The sequence below is a fragment of the Aquila chrysaetos genome, chromosome Z (assembly GCF_900496995.4).
Source record: "Aquila chrysaetos chrysaetos chromosome Z, bAquChr1.4, whole genome shotgun sequence".
Lineage (NCBI taxonomy): Eukaryota > Metazoa > Chordata > Aves > Accipitriformes > Accipitridae > Aquila > Aquila chrysaetos.
The window spans coordinates 36,451,843-36,475,907 of record NC_044030.1 but is presented as its reverse complement, the minus strand read 5'-3'; the positions used below and the strand labels follow the sequence as shown (position 1 = coordinate 36,475,907).

At 36.8% G+C, this 24,065-nt stretch overlaps 1 protein-coding gene across 1 annotated transcript in view; it reads right to left on the bottom strand.

Annotated features, from left to right (window-relative positions):
- ADAMTS19 (ADAM metallopeptidase with thrombospondin type 1 motif 19) overlaps nt 1–24,065 on the bottom strand; it is a 150,792-nt gene that overhangs the window by 16,213 nt on the left and 110,514 nt on the right. Inside the window, 8 exon segments of the mRNA XM_030005043.1 lie at nt 5,061–5,213; nt 7,127–7,331; nt 9,606–9,741; nt 11,935–12,088; nt 12,920–13,077; nt 20,380–20,460; nt 22,507–22,627; nt 23,862–23,989. Of these exon segments, the coding sequence (XP_029860903.1) occupies nt 5,061–5,213; nt 7,127–7,331; nt 9,606–9,741; nt 11,935–12,088; nt 12,920–13,077; nt 20,380–20,460; nt 22,507–22,627; nt 23,862–23,989 (1,136 nt within the window).

Here is a 24,065-nt window from a genome sequence, read left to right as displayed (position 1 = left end):
AAGCATGGGCCTGTATTTGCCTCTGCTACTTGCTGCCATCTTCCAGGCATCCTCTTCTAGCTATGAGGGTTGGGTTTTCATGTTCCCCTTCTTTTTTCACTATACTGTCTCTTGTACTCCATGAGAAGTTCATTATGGGCACCCACTTCTCTACTTCTTGAAGGGAACTTTCAAAACAAATGTATAAAGGCTGTACCTTCTGCTTGAGGCCCTCTCCTAGGACACACAGGAAAAAAACAGAGGAGCTGTTATCAAGTGGATTTAAATTTTTTTTTCTTTCTTTTCCTTTTCATTATCTAATTGATTATATAGTTCTCCCCCTACCATGTCACTTGTCAGATAAGAGTGCAAGCATCTTTCAGCAGGAACTGTAAGCTTCTTTTGCTGTTGTTTGTTCATGCTTTGTTTTTCTAGGGGGCCTAGGAAGGCTCAATCCTGATGGGAACTGTTGATGTGCCACAACTTAATTTTTTTCTAATATAGTGCCACTTACAGATAATGCAATTCAAGAAACAAAACAACATCTGCCCACAATTACTTTTTGATTCCAGTTTGACATTCCCCAAAACTTTGCTTATCCTAAAGATGCTTGTAGCAGAAAACCAGCAAAGATGTCCCAGTAGGTCTAAGCATGATGCAGATACCAGCATTTCCCATTTATGTGTGATTTTGTGTGTGTGCAAAATGGGTAACGTCTACTTTCAAAATCCTTTTCAGTCCTATCAGTGCTTTTGCGTATTATTCAGGGTGGTCTTGTTCTATTTTACTATAAACAAAGATGACATTACATTTATTCCAGGCAAAATACTACAGTACATTGAACTATTAAAAAAAAAATCTCTCTGAAACAAATAATGTTAATATTACAGGATTGGTTAGAAATGTACAAAAACCTCCCCACTCTCATTTCATTATACTGACATCTTCCATATGATTTGCTCATACTTCATTTCTGAAACAAAGACATACCTCATTTGCTGGAAACTAACTGTATAATTAACTCAATATAAAAGTTATTAACGTGATGCCAGTATTATTTTGACTTCTATTATTTCACAAAACTCACATAATTTCTCTGTCCATAAGTCTATTAATAGTATCATATTTTGACTCATGGCCAGGACTGTTTCATTCCCAGAATCTAAAAGAGCTAACAATTTTGGATGGGGAACCAAAGAATAAAACCAAGGCTAATTACCTTGTCAGTAAAACTGTAACATTAATATTATCCAAATTCTATTTTTTTTAATTGAAGGAGACCAAATCAGTTGAGTCTATTTGCTATGGAAATTTAGGGGTTGTTTAAATGTTTAAGCACACAGTTTAAAGGTTGAATGTCCTATGCTGTTGAATAGCTGGCAAAAAAAGAATTTGTTTTTTTCTTCTCTCCATTTTCACAGGCTCTCTGACTGCGACAGAAGGGAAGCAATCCTTATCACTGACAGCTGCTTTTTGTACCACTCAATTGGGAGATCTCTCTGTGACCTGTTGGGTTCCCTCTGTCTCCCTCTAACAGCTGCGCACTTGACTTCCACCTCAATACACACATGCACACACACACACGCATTCTGGGACTCACTGGTGTAAAAAGCAAGCAGTTGCTTTAGCAGATTAATATTTGTTCCCCATTTTCGCTTCTTCAGGCGATGGACAAAGTCCACTCCATCCCAACCATTGGGACCATTATCCCAGATGTCATATTTGACTCCTCTGCATCTCTGGTCTAACAGATAGATACTATTGAGAAATCCTGGTGGTGCTGCTTCTTTAGTTTATACTGAATGCATCGTTTTTCTAGCTTCCATAGACAAATGTCTTTTTAGAACTTAAACCATATTATCTTCTCTGGTCTCCTATACACACATACTTTATATTTCTTCATCTTACAGATGGCTTCTCCTAAATTCTACTCCATTGTCCAGTGTTTTGATTCTATTATCCCCTGCTGAATGTCTCCAAAAGTTTCTGGTATAATCAAACTTAAGCTTTTAATTATTATTTTCAAACCCCACTCTCCAAATTATTCTCCCTTCTAAAATTCATCCTGCCTCTCATGCTTCATTTATTCCACCAATGTTCTGAAGATTCTAGATAATAGCAAAAAAAAATATAGACAGCTTCCTACATAAAGTACCCTAGACCTGCCTTTCAAGCACCCTATGCTGTTGACATTTGGAGAATGACTTCTACAATGAGATGAACTTCTCTAGTAAGCCAGGTAGATGTGTAAACATGCAGTTCACACGCATTTCATTTCACCTCTCCCCTGCCTACTTGTTTATCCTTAGATGATAAATTCCTCTGAGCATGACCCTGTCCTCATATAGGCTTGAAATGGGTGGTAATGGGCAGCTTAGTAAAGGACACTGCTGCTGCTAAGATGGAGCTACGCCTTGCCCTAATTGGTGCTATAGTAGCTATGAGCTTTCCTCACCTGAAGGTAACTTTTACATTGTTAAATATAGTATTCCAAGGAGGGCATTCACTGGGAGAAGACAATGTAATTGGTAATGTTGCTAGGTGCTGGCTCTAGAAGCTCATTTTGAGCCTTTATTCTTTACTTTCTCATCATACTCATTTTCCTCACAAGGGCAGGCACAGAGCCCAACTGATGTTAAGAACACCAATATTTGGCGTATTTACCCACCTTGCTGATTTAAGAGCTATTATGGAGTTTAATGCTACATACAGGCCAGGTTATATAGCATACTTTTAAATTAAGTCAGAGTTTTAGAAGGATTAATATGTTTATTGACCTATTGGAGCTTGCAATTTTGGTCAAATTTTCTTTGACCTTGGTATTATTGTTAAAACATTGAGCAGAAGAATTATTTGATCTCTGTGTGGCTGTACCTCTAAAACAAAATAACTCCATTACAGTACTATTATGATTATTAATAATGTTATCTTTTCAGTAATAGTGCAATTTAAGCTTCATTTAAAATTATGCCTTAGGAGTTCAAGGGGAGCAGCAAAGCCAATAAGGATCACATTAAGCCTCTTGTTTCAATGTGTGAGAAGCGTCATTTAATTTTTTCAAGCCAAGTCTTGGCATTAGCTTGGGGGAACTTGGCTCTGCTCAAAGGAACAGCCTTCTGTCAATGTCAAGAACAATCCTAAAGAGTAAGAACAGTGAACACAGAAGGCTGCACTGAACTTCTGAGTTAGAAACAAACAGTGAGCAAAGATTAACATTTATCTGAGCTTTCCATTTGTTTCCCCCATTGCAGACATATTAACATGTATGCCATGACTTCATGTTGCTATGTACTCTAGCAATGGAACAGAATAGTAACAGGGAATAAAAAAAGGAAATCCAAGTATATTTTAAATTGAACTCATGTCTCTGTAGAGAAATTAAAGTAACTATTTTTTGGTATAAATCTTGGAAAATCTCAGCTGCACAAGTCACAGTCAGGCTGTATGTTAACTGTTCAAAAGGTTTTCTCAATTCCATATGAAATATTTCCTCATCTCCTAGTTTTGAAGTTTAAAGTACAGTTTAGGTGAGAGTGTTACAGCTTTGACTGTAGGAGGAAAGCAGAACATACAAGATGTCAGTAAATTTTAAATAGGAAGAAGTAAGTTCTTGTACATTTGTCTAGGACATTGATGTTTGTGAAAAGTACTGAATTAGAGACTAAAGGTCCTCTTTTCTCCAGAGGGCACTGGGAACACAGAGTAACTGTCTGAGCATCCCCACATAGCCTCAGCAACCCCAATTTGAAAGAATGCTTCAACTAAGAAAGCAGATGGTCATCCCTGTATAGTCTACTTGCTGTTGGTGGTAGTGCTAAACGATGCAGTTTTTTACTGCAGTTCTGTGGCATGGAAGTGCAAATACTAAACTTCATTGCCAAACACATCTTCTTGTGAAAGTAACCCTGCTACTGAAGGGTTTAAAAAATTAATGGTTATACTACTTTGAGCTTTTGAAGTAACTAAGGTAGGGGGGTTATCTTCTAGTTTTTGTAAGGCTGTTCCAAAACATTTCCAAATATTTTAAATGATCACCACTATAAAAAAAAAAAAATCATTTGACACTATCCTTTATCCTTTAAATGTGAAAAAAAGTAAAGAATATGGAATATATAGTAATGTGATAGTAACAATTTGTACCGCATTGTCATAAAATGGGAGCTCCCAAGCAGAATTCTATGAAACACCAGTTGCCCACAGAGTACTTGCAGCTAATTCTTGGAAGACTGGCTAGTCATACACTGTTGGCTATAGTCCTTGTTTCCAGCTGTTACATCACATGAAAGACAACTAAAAATACATTAAATACTTCTCCATACAAGCAAGTTAAAAACTGCTGCAATAATGCTAGGCATTGAAAGTAGAAGTGTTGTGTGCAAAGTTATGAAAAGAAGCAAGGGAAAAAAAAAAGATTACAATCTCTCTGCTAAAGTGTGGTCTGTGATATGGCAAGAGAAAACCCTGAGAAGGTTCAATTTCAGTATTGCAGCATGTTCTGGACATTCAAAACTGTATCAGATGTTCAAGGTCCCAGTCCAACAACACATTCAATCACAGATCTAACCAATATTTTCTGTTATAGTTTGGCCTATGCTTACGTACCTCACTGAAAACAAAACCCATATGCCAAGGAAATAATGTATTGACAGCTACGTCAGGTGTTCAGAATAGACAGTAACAGATGCTTCCTAGATATTAAATGGTCTATGTAGAAATTTAATAGGCTAAAGGTGCTTCCTTATAAGGCCGGAGGGTGTAACATTGGAAACACAAATCAAGTGTGCAAACTGTGAGGTTGGAGCAAGCTGCAGTTTCTGGAGTTGTTTGCCTGCCTACTGACAACAGTAAATTTATACCAGATTTGCATGATAGTCAAGATTCATCTCACACTTTCTACATATTTCTGATTTTTATTTATACTGTGGTCTCGGTGACTACATGTTTTGGGTTGGAGTTTTTTCACAGCCTTACTGTTCCCTCAGCTGGGAGACTCCTACACTTCTGATAAAAGCAATTTTTACAAATAATTCAGCTTGCAAAATGTATTATGCTGTGAAGCACTAGTATCAAGGATGCCTCACCTTAGACCAGTCTCCCATTCTCCAGACGTAGCATTTGGAATAGTCCTCACAGTCCTCTGCTTCTTTAGGTCTTGTGGACAAAACGCATTTCTTGCGGGGATTGGTGCACCTCACAGTCCGATGCCGTACTCCCTTACCACACTTTACAGAGCACTGCGGGAAAAAGATGTTTTTCACGTTTCTACAAAAGTCATAGTTAGCCCACTTTATCCCGTTCTAATGACCTCTGCTAGGCTAACATAAATATTTCAAGACTTCAGTGCTTTCCCAGCTTCCAATTTTCAACTACATAGACAATGGATTTGTTAAAAACTAACAAAAGAACAAAAATTCTGTATAGGGCAGAATGATAATTGTTGCATTTTCAGCTAAAAATATATAATTAGCTCAAAAATTATTTGCTTAAGGAAAAACTAGGTTTTCGGATATGAAAACATCTGAAAAACTTATGATGAAGTGAATGCAAAATGTTATACTGAAAATACTAGGCAATCTTTGTTCTACGAATGAAAGGAAATATAATGAAAGAAAATCTAAATGTTCATAAAAATAAGATATGAAGCAACTTCAGAAAAATTCTGCTAGTGTCTAATAGACCTTTTTTGGGAAGGAAAAAAGTTAAAATGGAAAAGTAAATATTCTAAAACTATGCAAGAATCCAGACAGAATTTGAAAATTCAAAGTCACTGCATATACAGCACGTGAAAACTCTCTTCAAGTTGCACAGAAGGTCTTAATCTATGTTTTTTTTCACCATTCCCACTTACACTGCCAAAAGTTATGCCATTTCCTTCTCAAAACATTATCACTGCTTTTGATCATCCCACTGCTTGCAGATCAAAACTCTCCTTTGCCAAACTGATTATAACTGCAGGAAGCAGTAATGGCTAGCTTCCAATATAACGGTGATAGTAGGAATGGCCATGGGAAACACCTCACTCTTCAGAATATACTTATTGCTTCCAACAAAAACATGCTCACTTATTTCTCATCTCTCGAGTAAAACAAACCAACTAAACAATCTGCGTTTCTTTCTTGCACCTCTGTAAGTGAATATAATTCTTCTCACAACTAGCCCTTGCATTATAAACCTCTGTGTACCAAACCATTAACTGCTGCTATTTACTTCTCTTATCTCTACCTTAGCATCTGCTTTTTATCTTTGAAAACATTCCCTATGTCTTAGCTCTTTCTTGCTTGGGGATCAAGGAGTGCTGCTGAGCAGAGAAGCCCAAAGAAGGGACTGTACCCACATTCAGAAGCTGCTGTTTGTATTTTGAACCTGGAGGGACCCATAGCACAGCTTCTGGTATGGGAGGCAATCAGAATTGCCTTTGCTCTGCCAATAGAGGGAGAAGCTCCAAATAATGCCTTCAGCTTGTCCAGATAGCAGTGATAACAAACCCTTTCTTCCTTCACAGTCAATTACTTTTAGAAGTAGTATAACTTAGAAGAAGAAAGCCAAATGGACATGCACATTAGAAGATCTTAAATTAATAAAGCTTTTTGAATAATTACACTCTACAGCAACGCTTCAGGATGCAACATATGCGAAACTGTGTTATTTACAAGTCCTTTTGCCCACTGTTTGTGCTGTTCTTGGAAAAAGAGGTGAGAAGAGAGAGGAAGGGAAGGAAATGTCCTTCTTTGCAAGCAGCTACCCTCATAGCCTCTCTGAAGCAGAATAGCGGCAACCATCTGCTGATCAACATCCCTTGGTAGAAAAGTACGTCAGAGATGTTCCCACTCTGAACTCGAGGTCTGGTAGCTGATAAGTGATGACCTTAATTCCATTTACCCCTAGCTACTATAGTCAGGACATACTTGGTTATATGTGCTTGAAAACCGGCCAAAAGAAACTGTTCCAGGACATTAACTAGGTAAAATGTAGTAGTTCTACATGGCTGGTTTTCCTAGTCCCTGAACCCTTTGCCAAATCATTGCATGAGGACCGTGAAAATCATTAGGCTGAGCTGTGCCACTTGCCGCTGAAAAGAATATTATTCCCAGAAAATAGTAGGGCATAAATAATCACTGTGAACTATTTGTATAAATAAATGCAGCACCTCAGACCAGACTCCCGCCTCCCACACAGTCATGCAGTCCTGGCCTTCACAGCGCTGTGCAGAAGCGGGCTTTGGCCCAAGGCAATCCCTCTCCCTAGCTCTGATCAGGGTCCCATTTCTGAGCTGCTGTGTGCAGGCTACTTGTCTGTTCTGTGTCCCTTTCCCACATGTCCTTGAACACGGAGTCCATTCTGTCATCATCCATCTGCAAAGAAATACAGGCAGTGCAGTAACAAGAAATCAGGAAGAGAAAAGTACCATCACATCATCTTACTCTCTTGCTTACCAGTACACACACCCAAGACATACTTGCATAGTTTCTGCCTCCTTTTAACTTCCACTTTATTAATGGACTACTTATTAATCTAACATATTTTACATTAAATGAGGTGTTAATGTTCATATCTTTTCATTCTCCAGCCCATTGTCCTTATGTTTTCAGAGTAGTCTCCTCTCATTATAATTCCAATTAGAAAAGCTCCAAAATACACACACATTTTAAAGATGACAGATCACTGATCAGCCTGTTATTCTCTATCTATATAAGTGCATGCCATGCACGTAAAGTCCAGCATTCTTTGAAAATACTCAGTTGCACAACAGAATCACCCCTGCATTAAAGGCTCATTGCTCCAGAGAAAGTTTAGAAACTCAGACTTCTTCACATTCTTCAGGTTTGGGCCTAACTCAGGTTGTGTAGTTTAAATCGCAGCAGCAAGGAAGGCTGATGCAACTTGGCAGAGCCCACATACCTGGAGAGCAATCGTTCTAGAACATAGTTTTCCCCAAATGTTCTGTAGCTCCAGACTATGGCCATGTGCCCTTAAAAATCAAACAGCTCTGCCACTGATGCAGTACACAAATGTATCGCAGGAGACTTAGATTGCAAAGGAGAGTTTTTAGGAAACTGAGATTTAATGAATCTGTTCCAACCTTCTGTCACACATTTTTTTTAAGAAAATAAAACATTTAACTAAGGATTTTTTATTATCAGTCCAGAGACTCAATTTATAAATCACAGCCTGTCATGATAATGCAATAGTTTAAGATACTTCTTGAAGTGCCAATAACAAACAACGATATGCAAGCCTATGCTTTAGCTACTTTTCTGTTGAAAGCTAACAATATTTGTTTTGTAAAAATCACTAACACAGTATGAAAAACTAGATATATGTTAAGGATCATGATACCTTTCTACATTTCTCAGCATAGCATCTCTGAGTAGCAATAAGCAACATTTAAAATGTTTCATTTAATAAGCTGGATAAAGTACAGAGCATTGAAAATTTCTAGTTGAGAATGCTTCAGAAAAAGATCAGACTATTACATTTCTATCCATTAAGTGCACAGTGATGTTAATATAATAAAATAAAGATCTGCTCAAGTATGTATATAATGAAATACAAATAATCCCTCCAAAGTGTAATGCCCTAGTCCGGGGAAGTCCAAAACACAGTGGTGTGGTCTTACTTAAAATGTATCATATCTTGCATTTTATCAATTTCAGTATTTCATCCTTTCCAAGAAAGCCATGTCTTCTGGTTCATTTTACATACTTTCTTCAACAATATTTGCATTTTATTTACTCTGCATTGTTTTCTTTAAAAACACCATCTACCTCTCCTCCAGATGACTGCAGTAGACCTATCCCAGTTCTTACTCCTGGGGATGCTAGCCAACTATTGCTAGCTGCTCTTGCCTCCCTTGAAAGGTGACAGATACGTTAACTAAGTCCACACAATACTTGGGGACTTCCTTAGTCATAATTCTTAGCTGCCATATGGAAACAGGACGTCAATCTTTGAAATAAGTCACTGTGCCAGCCTGGCCAGCCAGGGCAAGGAGCAGGCTGCCAGTTCGGCTGCAGGGACACCAAATAGGGTGGGCTTTGCAGGGCACAGGCTGCATGCTGCAGCTGCCTCCTGGGGTGAAATTCAGAGAAAAAAGTCTCCTCCTGCTTCTTCCAACATTCCACCATCAGACTCTAGTTCTGTCTATTCATCCACATACAAAGGGATGGGGGGAGAGGGAGGAGAGGAGGGAGGGGAAGCCTCCCTATACTTCAGGTTGCATAGTGTACCCAGAGTTTACTGAGAGCTTTTAAAGGAGCGAAGCCTTGATTGAACAAAACACTAAAATATATAATTAATTAAAATCATGGGATTAAATCCATCTTTATATAAACAGCATTTAAATTTCAATTTCATAGTATGCATCAGTGTGTGAGAACACTTCCTGAGGAAAGTAATGAGTTGATTTATTGAGTAAGAATTGATTTAGGCATGGTGCTTAAGGGCTCTCTTTCATTAAAACTCAGGAGAAACAACAGCCAGTGTTTCTGTTTTCCCTACATTTTGCATTATAACCTTTTGGATGTATGTGTTTACTGCACAGTTGTTGCCAGAGGCAGTCATCTCTCTTAGCTCCTAAGATTTTTACATCCACATACTGCAGTTTTAGTTAACCAAGTCACTATTACCTGGTCTGGCATGGCTGCTCATTGCACTTGCGGATCTGTGGTTCAGGTTTTGTTAAATATTTGCACTTCTTATTGTCCACAAGACTGATATTCTTGTTCATAATCTTTGTGCAAGAGACTGTTGTCTTTCTTTCACCTAGTAAAAAATAAAGCAGTTTTAGAAAACTAGCAATCCTTGAATTAAAGACTTCAATTAGTAGAAAATAAGTTCATAACTATTTGTTCCTTATGGTTACATTTTAACACTCCGTTTCTATCTGGGATTTTAGCGACAAACAGGGTGTGTGCAGGAGCGGGGCAGACTTAAGCATGCAATGTTCACAAATGGTCAGAAATGTGCCTGTGGATGGAGCAGTTAAGTTATAAATGCGCATTATGTGTGTGACCAGAGCTGACATTTTACACGGCACTTGTGTAGTGAGAGCACATGCAACTAATCTATTACATACAGCATTTGAAATGTTTGACAATTCTTTCTGCATTTACATATGTGAATCTGTGTATTCATATTCTCTCCCACACAAAGCTTTTCTGCAAACAGGAGGTTGCAAACCAGTTACATATATATACATGCACAAAACCACATGGCTTCATCAACAGTTTCATCCTGACATACACTTTAAGCATGTAAGCAAAACTACCAATAATTGTTATAATCTTTAATCAGATTCATCAAAATATTGATGTTAAAAATTGAAACACAAATATTTACACAGGGTACAAGCTGCAGCATTTTAATTTCACTATTGCTTCATATTTAAGCCAAGAACTAAAATAACAGTTAAAATGGTTTTGTCTAAAGTAAGAAAAATCTTTCACCTATATTTCAGAATATTTGCAGTAAAATACCTTTTATGGAACTTTGTATTAAGTCAGCTATTTTAGACAATAACATAGAATGAAGGCCAGTTACAACAGAAAAATATGATAAATAAACATTACAGTAAACCACTTAAATATTTATTTAAGCATTAATGTAGAATAAATTACTGACATAGTGCAGCTTAAGACTTGTCCAGATGATAGGTACCTTTAGAAATATTTGGGGCAATAAAGACAGATTGTGGTAGCGTTAAAATTATTCTAAAAATACTTCAGGAAACTGTGAAAAGCATGAATATTCCAAGTGAATAGGAATGAACTACTAAGAAACAGAGGATGCTACTAACACCACGTACAAAATACCTTCAGGGATGAAGCTTTCTTACCAAACCACAAAAAGCATGTTTATGGAAACGACAGTAATCTATCATGACACCAGGATTGTTCACAGAGTCAAAGGAGCTAGAACACTGTGTTCCTTATGCTGCTGTTATGAGAAAACAAAGCGTTTCCAGGCCTTCTTATTCAGTCACAACGTGCACAGCAGTTTTCAGAACTGCTGATCAGAGCAGCCCTGACTGTCAAGGTTGTAAGCAGGAAAGACAGGTATCAAAAATCAATATAGTATTAACAGTGTAAGTCTTACTAATAGCACAAGGTATGAACAGATCTCTATAGGTTGCATTCATTAAAAAACTCTGAAGTGTTTTTGCAGTGCAGTTATCTACTTGAATAACCACCTTCTAAACAGCAGTTTTAAAGGATTTTGTTACAGCAATACTGTTCATGTTCCAATATTTGTTTTCATAATCGTATTTTGTTCTTCCAAATTCACATTTTTCATGGTTTATAAACATAAACATAGGAAAAATATCACATCAGTATACTAATATCTGCTGTTGTAATATTTGTTCCATATGTTTCTGGATCATCCTCAACTCATGTTACTAACTGTACATATTTGATCTGAGACTGGGGTTCAGCTTTTCTGTAGTTTGAAATGTCTTTTACAGATCATTTATCTTCAATAGTTCCAAATACAGAGTGGAATGCATATGAACTTTCTATTCTTGTTCTAGCTCTTGCACTTGTATTTCTTCTTGGAAACTGTGTCCTGAATTTGCTTTGCTAATCTAGATTTTATTTCTTCACTACCATCTTTTTCTACTAACTTTATTTAGTTTGGATCTTTTCCTAGAGTTATCACTATTCTTTTAATATAATCAGAAAGCATGAGACTGAAGTATGTCCACTATTGCATGGAATCATACAAGCCGCCATGAGGATATAATACTATTAAATATACAACACTGACCATCAGAGTCTTAAATATTAATACACCATGTGTTTCAATTGAGATATATATATATACACACACAGTGTATATACATATATATGCATATTGTATACACACATATATATGTATTGTGTATATACATGCATATTGTATATACATACACATTTTTAATATACGTGTGTCTGTTTGTACATTTTTCTTTTATTTTACCTCCTCCACATACAGCATCACAGTCCTCCCAGCCAGAATGAGTCCACATGAAAAGAGGCTCCGGTACTTTAGAGCTCTGATTCTCAGGAAGAGGATCCAGTGGGATTGTGTACTCATAGTGCAGACCGTAACTCTGGTCATGGAAAAGCAGCACCTGCAAGATACAGAAAAGGAAAACCTACCTATGTACACAGACACCGTAGAAGACAAACTCTGAACTGCGAGGAGATAATCTTGAAAAGCACAACAAAATGACTTAATGCTCTATAACCTTTCAACCCTCCTGATGGATTTTGTGGAAGAAATTAATGAGTATCCTAATTAAGACGATGGGGAAAATTATTTTACTTAACATAAAGATCGAAAAGCTCTCCATGTGAAATAAGCAAACAAAATTCACCAGAAATCTGGAGGACGATTATGTCCTATGATTTCAGTGCCCTTAAATGCACCGGTCTTTCCTAGATGCGTCACATTTAAACCTATTTTAGATATACCAGACAATTTCTTGCATTTGAAGGATTTTGAACTGTGAAGTACTTCCTCATCATCTCTCCCTCTTTCTTTCTGGTGGCTATCATCTTCTCTTCCCCTCCACTGAAATGTATCAAAAATCTACTTCTTCATGGAGAACTTGGTGGTTGCAATCCTGAAACTATGCTGTGCTATAGTCAGCCAGGACAAAAAACATCTGATATTCATTCGAATCTCTCTCCTTAAGCGGCACATCAGCTTTTTATGACGTTTGTATGAATGCTGAGACCTTCCATCCTGCCTCAAGAATGCAAAGATTATTCTTGGATTTAAATGCATTTTTTTCAGAAGTGGGCTGACAGATCTATATACATAAGCACGTGTATATATATATATAAAAGCAGGTATATCTTACATATATCTCATTGTCTTCAGGAGCCTGGAAAAAAATATTAGTTACCATGCTATGTGATAGGAACCAGGTAATAACCACCAATCCATATTGTCATACCAGTAAATGTAAAGGTGATGTTGTGGGACCTTTGGCTGATATTTTCTCCCAGAGACCTCTCCGAACATAATGGACAGTGGTCCCGGCAATATTGAATGTTCCTGAATGCTCTATCTTCCAGTCACTATTGATTGACTGTTTTCCAGCATCTCGAAGAGCTGCAAAATACATGAAAAAAGACCAATATAAAAGGTGTCTGTTTTGTAGTGATTTGGGCCTTCTTTCACATCCTGTTTGGATAATTTAACAAGCAGGTGAAATCACCTAACTGTTTGCAAAGATATTTATGGATCCTACTACATGTGAACTTCAATTGGAACATGCTTCAGAAACACTTTCTGGAAGGAATGCTTGGCAAAACCATGTGTGTTTAACGAAGTTAACATCAGTGTCTTAATGCCTGAAGAGACTGACAGGCTCCAGCATAATTCATAATTTGATCACTGAATTAATTTAAAGCAAAGGCAACCATTCTCTATTCCCAGGGTGGTCATTTCTATAATCCATAAAGGCATGGGAAACGAAATTTTCACAAGACACTCTTCAAGATTTGTGGAATTAGGTTAAAACTTAAAAAAATATTCTAGTTCAGAATTCTTTCCCCTCTAATAACTACATTTGCCTTTTTCCTCCAACTTAGAATGTGACAACACTACTGTCATCCTACCTAAACACTTTTTTATACACTTTCACCACATAATTTGATGCTTCTAACGAATAGGGAAAGCTTGTTCTTTTTGGCTGAATCATTCCTCTTGTTGGCCTAACGTATATTCAAAAGCATCAAGTCAGGTAAGATATTTCATACCTTGAGAACACAAGATTTTCCATTAGTTTTCTGTAGTAAACTGAATAGATTCTTCTGTGAAGGACTTGTAATTTTATTTTATTTTACTTCATTTTATTTTGTTCAGATCAGGTCTGAATAATCATATGAAGTAGAATATACTTGAAGTCACCTTCTGGACAAGAAGTTTTACACATTCCTCTTCACTGAAATTGCATGTTTGGCATCAGACTGTTGTAAGAGGACCTCAACAGTTTAAGCCTTGTCCAAAATTTCTTTTTTAAAGCGGTAAGTTAATGTGAGTCACTCCTCTAATCATCTTCTCTCCTATTCATATTTATACTGTTATGTTTTGTTTCTATGGGAAACAATGGCAACAGGTCTATGGACTGGCAGAAACACAATTGCGTAAGACACCACTGATGTGTACCACTGCAGCACTGTGTAATAAATGTTAAGACTATAAAATCCATTAATGCTGTAGAACAGCCCTGTACTAAAAATAACCAGTGATTTTACAAGAATTAAAAATTGGTATTTTAGATTTAAACATTCTATTATTAATGGTAATTAAGTTCTAGTTAGTGTTTAAACTGTAGGGGCCAATCCTCTTCCCAGTAGAGAAACAAAACTAATGTAGTCGAAAGTGCCGAGGTCCAGCCGGGTCATGCTGCTCAGATGGAGCAGCATCCTCTCCCTGGAGATCAGCAGACCTCCCATCATTTTGTCTTGTTTTAAAATGAATGTGAGTGCCACAGCATGCAGACATGTGCAGGGGACTGGAATCCCAGCTCCAGAATATAGAAATATGCCAGATCTTGCATTTTCTGCTTTCAGATTCCTTACTTGAACCACTGGGGTTAAATGAAGAAAGAAAGGGAATGCTCAAGCCTAAAATGTAGGCTTGTATTCAGGCAGTCCAGCTTCTGTTCTTGACTCTGTCACACCCTATATTGTAAGCAAGTTCACTGAGTTTTATTCTACACCACTGATGTACTCCCACTCTGCTTAGCTTTTGATAGAGGAGGATTTCCTGTACGAAGTAATGCAATACATGAAGAAAATTCAGCACACAAGTGTATCCTCTCTCAGACTATAATCTACAACTAAAAAGACAAAGAAAACTCAGACTGGGAAAACCTACCGCAAGTTTAACCAATACCAAAATTTCAGTGCTAAAACAAGGGAGCTAATTACAAGTGTACCTCTGCAGAGCATAAAATGGCCATCATCACAATGACAATTAAGTGATCGTGATAATGCAATGTATCTTTTAATTACTGTACTAGGGATATACACTCTTCCAGTTCTAATGAGGTGTGAGAGGCTACACAGCCATAGAGATGCAAGATTTCACAGTTCAGCTATTGCATCTCCCAGTGCTCAGTGGGGAGCAACAGTGCCCTGGTCCTCATCCTCCACTTGGTAAATTTGTACCTACTAATCCTTTTGTTGTTTTCTATGGGAAACTGTAAAACAGTACACCACTGTATTAACTTTGAAATTTTTGCTTAAGTTGAAATTGCCACACTTTACAGAGAGGTTTTGTACCAAAACAAGAGGGAAGTTGACATCTTTGTGAATTGTGAATTTTGCCTTTTGCTCTGTGCAAAATTTAGTCATACTCTCCAGAAAAGTACCAAAACAATGACATTTTGATGGACCCTTATTTTTCTCAAGAAAATACAAAAAATATCTGAAATTCAATTCTAAATGAAAGTACCTCCACTGATACCTTTTGTCAAGGAAGTCATTGTTTCACTTCCATTCAGGTTATCATCCGTTCCCTTCAAGCCATCTTAAGAACATTAAGACTTGAGACTTGAGTAACTTTTTGAAAATTTCAGCTGAGGTAAGGCTGACTGGTGGGTAGTTCCCAGGGTCCTCCTTATTACCCTTGTAAAAATGGTGCAATATTCCCTTTTCTCCAGTCCGTGGGGACTTCACCTGACCGCCGTGACTTTTCAATTATGCTTGAGAGTGGCTTAGCAAATACATCAGCCAGTTCCCTCAGGACCCTGGGATGCATCCCATCGAGTCCCATATACTTGAATATGTTCAGGTTCCTCAAGTGGTCTCGAACCTGATCTATGATGGGAGGGACTTCATTCCACCAGTCCCTGCCTTGACATTCAGGGCCTTGAGAGATGTGGGAAGTGTTTACTACTGAAACTGCGGAAAAACCTGTTGAGTACCTCAGCCTTCTCCATGTTCGTTGTCATTAGCTCTCCTGTCTTATTTATCTAGGGTGTATGTTTGTTTGTGTGTGTGTGTGCGTGAGTATGCATGTGTGTGTGCATGTTTTCTTTAATTTTCCTTTTCTGACTAACATACCTGTAGAAGCCCTCATTATTCTTCACATTCCTTGCCCAATTCAGCTCCAACTGTGCCCTAGCTTTCCTGATCCCACCCCTACTCATCTGAGCAGCATCCCTATATTCTTCACAGGATATATGTCCCTGTTTCCCCTGCCTATGCATTTCCTTCTTATACTTTAGTTTGACCAGGAGGTCCTTACTCAGCCGTGCTGGTCTTCTGCCTTCCTCGCCTCATTTCTTGCATGTGGGAATTGAGAGCTCTTGCAATCTAGGAAAAATATCCTTAAAGAGCTGCAAGCTCTGTTCTGCTCCTTTATCCCTGAGGGCAGTTTCTCAGGGGGTCCTATCCACTGATTCCTTAAACAACTGCAAGCTTGCTCTACTAACATTCAGAGTGCTGGCTTTAGTCTTCACCTGGCCCATATCCCTCAAGACCAGGCATACCACCAGGGCATGATCACTGCAGCCTCGGCAGCTGCCAGTCCTGACCTCTCTAAATAGTTCATCTGTGTTGGTAGGCAACCAACAAGTTCCAGTAATGCTGTTTCTCTGGTCGGGCTATCTATCACCTGGATTAAGAAATTATCCTCGATGCACTCCAAGAGTCTCCTAGAGACAGCAGATGTCAGGTTATTGAAGTCCTCAAGAAGGATCAGAGCCTGCAAAGTGTGATGCATGCTGTAGCTGAAGTAAGAACACTTCATCAACAGGCTCCCCTTGGTTGGGCAGCCTGTAGTAAACACCAACCATGAAGTTTCCTTTGTTGGCTTGGCCCCTAATTTTTACCCATAAGCTCTCAACCTGTTCACCGCTGTTTTTCAAAGACAGCTCTGTGAAGTCAATCCATTTTTATATATAGAGGGCATTTGTTTCATCTTGATGTAAAACAGTTTCAAAAGGGTTTAGTTATTAACCATCTTCTATGGCCCTCTACATAGCAAAGGAAAGCATGTTTAGTCTCAGTGGACTCTGGTGTCTGCTATGGGACCAGGTCCTCAGCTGGCTTCCCTTGAAATTAGAAATTACACAGTCTTAAGGATTTAGTCCAAGATATTTTAAAACTACTAGCATGGTCAGAAATGAGGGATTCAAAATTTTGTACCATTTGTCAGACCCCAGCTGCTTTCGCACACCCTTCTCCCCCAAAATGTGGTCCAACATGCTTTTTTTTCACTAGGAAACATTTTATAAAGGAAATCAGACAACACAACACACCTATGGACTTGATACCTATAAGAGAATTGGCAGTTACAATGTCATGGAGTGTTAAATTGCAGGTCCAAAGGCTCTATAACCCTGAAGCAGCTTGAGCACATATTTGAGAATAACGATACAGTTAATCCACTTCAGTTCAGCTGAAAACAAATTATTACTCTCATTTCCAATTAGCACAGAAAAATTTCAAGTTTTAGATTGTAAGTGATTTGTATAGCTATATACCATTAACCAGCCTTATTAATTCATTATGGGCCTGGACCTGTCATGCCATTATACAAGTGTCACATGAATGAACTCCCTAATCTCAAAGCCTAGTGTATTTCTTATAGAAAAATACTGTAATCTTCTTTTTTGTATCCTACATTAAGAACTTTTTTTGAAAAAACTTTTAACATCTGTGAAATATAAATGAAAATATAGTGACAGAAAAGGCATTATATTAGACCACAGAAATCTAGATGAGGCTCGAAACAACTTTTTATAGCTGTTCTTAAGTAACAGACAATGAACCAAGGCTCATGTCAACATGGTTATAAACAGACAGTGTTATCACTGCTAGTTTATTCTTTAAAAATAGATATCAAAATTATTTCTTAAAATAATGAATACTAATTCCAAAATTAGAAAGTATATGCATTATGAAATATTCTCAAATTAAATATAAATAATTCCTATTCCTGAATACTGATGAAAGAATCACAATCTCTTATGCATTTTCTCATGTAAGTTCAGTACGGAGGAATACCTAATGTTCGGCTATATCTCTGCTCCTGCCTCCCTCCAGGGGAGAAGAGACAGGAGAGACCTCGACAGATCAATTGATTCAGTAAATGCAGTTGCAAGCTATACCTTACCTTTCTCCTAGGATGCCAGAGCTCCTGTTACTGTGGTGCATGTTGATATACCTCAGATAAAGAAGATATCCGAGGTGTTCAGGTAGAACTCCTCTGAAGATTTGCTTTAACAGCTCAATCACCCAGTGATGCTACTGATGTGGGCTGTAGTTTTACTGATCACTTTGGCAACATCATCGCAACTTCCAGATCATAGTGACTCTGCTTTCTGACCACCAGGTAAATCCAGAGAAGGGCATTTCATTTTGACTTTCTCTGTATTTGACCTGTGCTGTACAACAGGGATGAAATCTTCCCTCAGTTTAAATTAGCTTCTACTTTGTAAGCCACAGCTCTTAGAGTACAGGGGATTAAATTGTGTTTACAGCTATATCTCTAATTATACAATTAATAATTGTATAATGAGCTATATTATTTAAAAACCTTAATCCTAAAATGTGTATATGACAATTAGCAAAATAGAAAGTGTTGGCCTGTATTGACTCAAGTACAGAAATGCAGAGAGCAAAGTACTATGCAACATAAAATTAGCATACAGAACTATAAGATAGAAAACAAATCAGAAACATGAGAGAATTTAATCTGTATTACATTTCACATTTTTAATCACAGTATTTTGAAGAATATTGTTTCTAAGATGAAAGATTTATGTCTTCTCCCCAAAACTTTCACTATATTACTCCTATGAAAATGTTCCTATTCAAAATGTTACTCCTTTTCAATTCAGATTTTTATGCTTTCAGAATAAACCTCCTGTAAGTGAAGAAAGTTTAAATACCTTCTGCTAGTAAAAAAAAGAAAACAAGGTGCAACAACTCGGGTTTTAATTCAAAATACTGTAACAGATCTGTTCCTGGTTCCCCATAAAGGCTTAACAAAAAATATTGCAGTGAAATACTGGCTGATCCTCATTCAGACTGACATTAGTGAAGTTAAGAAAAGTAAAATTAAAATGACAAGCAATTAAGAGATAATAAGCACGTTTCAAAAATAAGCAGCATGACTGACATTATTTCATGGGCATAAAAAGCATTACATTTTATTTTTCTTTTGTAAGGTAAGGGATGAATCAGTTTGCTACTCATGAAAAAGGAATTAATTTCCCTACATACAATCCCAATACTTATTTTTGCATTATTTAAAAAATAAAAAATAATAGTATTTCTGTTGTCCACATATGTTAACATGGTACACACAGAGGGAAAAAAAAAAAACTTGCAGAATTTACAAAATGTGTCAATGAAACTTCAGTTATCGATTTGACACTCTTAACATTTCCATGTCAATGGTCCACTGGGGAACAATGAAATAATCCAGATCTCTAAATCTACTGTGGTATCTTAACAGGGCAGGGGTAGACCCCATGATAAACCAAGAGACACCCATTGATAACTTAAGCTGTCATAATAAAGATTCACCATCTTCAACATTTTCTCAACTGAAGTACTGAAAACAGCCAGGTAAAAAGTTTCTTAAAATGTAGATATTACTTATGAGCAGAACTAAGAATAGTGATCAAACCAGGGAATTTTTCATTTCAGTGTTCTATTTCTCATGCTAAGTCTCTCTCAATTTAAACTTAAGCAGTGCATGGAACAACGCCAATTACAATATTTCAGATATTCACTTAAACCCTGTAACAATAATAGTAACAAATTATACTCGCCTACACAACAGCTTTAGAAAGCATTAAAAGAGAGTAACTTTTTTTCAATGAAAGACAGTTTCATAGAAATGTAAAAGCTAAAAAAAAAAAAAAAAAAAATTAATTGTGATTAAATTTGTCCATTAAAACATTCAGACAATTCAAAATAATGCAAAGAAATACTTTTCTGCTTTCTTAGTCTCATTTTAGAATTTTTGTTTGACCTTGTTGGTGATTTGCTATGTGTTGGTCAGTGTGGTTTTTTTGTTGTCCAAGCACAAATTATTCCATGTTTCAGCATAAAACTATTTTCTCTAGTTTTAATGTGAAGTATTTTCTTTAGTACTTTCCATATGAAAAACTGAAAATCTTAAAGTATGCAGAATTTTTCTTAAATCATCTAAATAGATTCTTTGAAACATTCTCTAAACAAAATGAGACAAAAGTTCAGAATAAAACCTGTATGGTGCTATAACCATTCTTTTATTTTGTTATTTCTACAAAATTTCTTTAGATGTATTTTTCACAGATTTTTTTTTTTCCACTCAGAGTTTTGTTTAATCACAAAAGCATGTTTAGCTAGCACTGTTCAATGCTGACCAAAACAGGGCATGAACACTAAAACATATGACATTTACCTAAATAACTGTGAGCTGGTTTTTCTTCCACAACTTTGATTCTCCTTGCTCCTGCAGGTATCACCAAAGCTTCCACATAACCTAGACATGAGACCAGATGTCCTGAGTTAAATACAAAAGCATAGAAAAGTACATCTTGTACGTTTTTTCATTTTTTCTCCCTTATTCCACTTTTCAAATGTAACAAGTTATAATTTATATAGCAATGGTTTGAGGGTTCTTGCAAAATGCTGAAACAAGCTATGAAACTGTGCATTATGTGTAATATATATACCATGATATACAATTAAGAGTATAGCAAAGTAAAACATAACAAGAACTAGTGAGGCTGGGCAGGTTGGGGCTGGAGCAGATAAAGTTGTCTCTGGCCAAGCAGTTTAGTGTCATCACCACCACCAGACGACCATAAAAGAATTCCAATTTCACTCAGTGTGTAGAGACAAATGATATGGCACTAAAAACCATACATACTCCCACTGTTTGATTTTTGTTTTGTTTTGTTTTGTTTTATTTTGCACTCCATCTCCCTCTTCTTGCTTTAACACATTAAAACCCTGTCATGAATGGCTTTAGTTTTGAAGTCTAGTTGTTAGTTATTTGCTTTACATTACAATTGCTTCCTTAGAGTGTGGGACTAAGACATGCTGTTGAGCAATTTGCTTTAAGTGAAAAGGGGTGAAAAGGCAATGCAGGTGAAAAACACTGTGCAAACAAGAATTTTATAAATAAATAAAAACATGTTTTAGATTATCCAGGTGAACTTCAAAAAGTAGACAGTAAACCGAGTTTTTATTCTGTGTAGCTATGTAATGTTCTGTAACAAAATACTGAGCATTTACAACACCTTTTCAATAATCCTGAAACATGAAAATTAAACTGCTGCAAAGCAGCATTATTTATCTTTAATTTCCTTAAGAGCTAATAACACTTTCTAAGTATTGCTGACAGTCCAGCTTCTTGGAAAGGAAAGTAACTTACACAGTTGTTTAGAGGGCAATACCACAGTATTCTGGATTGACACAGAACCCTGAATAAACTTGAAAGTGTGTCGATATTCACATTAGCTATAAAAGAGAGCTGACACATTGTAATTTCTATTAGCAACCGCCTTCTTTGTAGTTTTTGATCTTGTACTCCTCCAGACTCATCCATGGTTTGGGATCCCTGCTCTGCATTACCTTCAGCTTAAGAGAGGGCCAGACATAAACATCTGAAAGCTATGCCTAACTTTTTTTTTTTTTTTAAGTACTATACTTCAGTCTATAATGCATTGAAGACCTTGATTTTTTGTAGATATACTGTCTGCTTCTAATTACAGGGTTTTTTTTATGTGATTTACTTACTGTCTTGAAATTCTGCACATTTTCTACTCAAGAAACTGAAAGTGTAATGGCAAACAAATGCTGAAGACAGTTGGCCAAATGCTGTTTCAAAGAAAAGACTTGTCTTGGAGAGAAGGTATACATGGTGCATGGTGCATATTATCAGGATTTTAATCCTCTACTCTGTCGCACTATTATGCTGGAGCCAGTCAATTATCCTCATTCAAAGAACAGATCACAGCAGTGTTTGAAAACCTCACGTTCATTCTGCATCAGAAAATCTATTTGCTTTTTATGATACATTATTAGCATAAAAAATTGAATAATGAAAAAATATAAGACTTCTTCATACATTCAGCTTTATGTGCTCCCACTGCCTGGCTTGGTTTAATGATGTTACTCTAGGTAACAGATCATCATTTTAATATTTATTTTGAAGAACACTAAATGAATCTAAACACTATAAGAATTTACAGTTCATTTATTTACAAAAAATATAAATTTTATTTCACAGGTTTTTTAAAAATCAGGCTCTTCAATGAAATAATGTGTTTCTTAATAGAAGATAAATTAGATAATTCCTTAATTTTATAATTGAAACAATTTGCAATAATTTTGCAAAACTAAATTTAAAAATACTCATGCATTCTTATCTTAAATGTCTTATTATTTAAAAAAAAAAGTAGATCTGAAGTTCTTGTGAGCAACTGCATTACTTTAAGAAGTATAGCTTTTTAAAGTTCCTAGTGCTCAAAGTAATAAAACAGCTACTGGTTTCCTGAGTATTTGAAATAAACAGACCTACCTGCTCCTCTGGTATGGTTAAAATCACCTTTAATAACTTTGCATGACTTTCCATTACCATTGCATACACCACAATGATCTTCACGAGCCAGAGATCCTAATATGCCATCACAGCCAAATTTCTGTGGGAGAAGAAAATAAAGCTATTGAGACACAGGCCATGTTTTTCATAAAGCTGCCTTTAGTAGTGGGCATCTCACGCTTTTGCAAGATGCCTTAACCAACATGATCTAGGCCTGCTCAGAATGAGGGTTGCACTAGTTCATGTCCAGAGATCCTTTCTATAGTAATTTTTTCTATGATTTTATGTAGACTGTTGCATTCACTCTTCCTATATGGTTGGCCAACTCTACCAGCTGCTCTCCAAGAGGAACACAACAGCATTCCCACTTCCCCCCGAGACCTCTGGCATTTCTGAGCCATTGTGCAACACTCAGCCCACAGGCCGTCCTGCTCAGCGACTTCAACCTGTGCAACTCTACTACTTTCTACACAAAATATGGGAGGTTCTTTGCCACAGCCACAATGGTAAAGTGCTGCGTAATGTCAGTCTAATGTCTTATTCTCAACAGGACATGAACACATCTGGAATATGTAATTATAAATTGTATTTGTGTTTTGCTAAAAAGCATCCAGTTTCAAACAAATTGTTTATGCAAGCACCTCCACATTAGTATGTTAGACACATTTCTATCAATAAATATCAGTGGTAGCTTGACAACAGGAATACAGTTAATACCATATGCTGGCCTGATATGAAATAAAAGCCTTTTAAGGTCTACAGAAGTCATCACACGGTAATCTCATGCACTGTATAAATGCATCTGATAAAACCAATTAAACTTCAAGACTGTTTGAGAAATAACAAAGATAAAATATAGGTTAGAAAGAAAATAAAGGATTCTTTTAAGAACAGAAACCATGGTCTACCAAGGAGCCACTCATTTCCAAGCACTTTAAGACTGTTACTTCACTTTATGCACAAAATTTTTATTAGAGTTCTTCTACCTAAAAAACCAACAAAGATTTCAAAATACTGATTACAACATAAACATTCAAAGAGCTGTGTATCCAAAATGGCACATCTACAAGATGTAAGTACCTGCAGCAGTTTGTTATAAACATCCTTATCATCACAGATACATATTTCCCAAGCTAAGCCTTCAGCTGTTTCACATACTGTGTCGCACTGAGTGAAATTACCTTCAAATATTTTTATATGACACAAAAAGAGCCATTCAGTCTTGGACATGCATACTGCAACATGCTACCAGAGAAATCACACATATGCACAACAAACATATGCGCTTGCATATGTGTGGCTGCGTATCCAGGTTTGAAACAAGTAATTCATACCTGGCATCTACCATCTGCACAGATATCTAAACCATGCTGGCCACATGAAGTCCCATCCATCACCTTTTCTGTTAGAAGCACAGGTTGATCCTTTCCAGCCGGTGAACAGAATAAGGCACATGGCTTTTCTGTAGTAGCAATTGATGGAAAAAAACCACCAAACTGGTAAAAGGTCACTTAACAAATACAGAATTAATATCAACA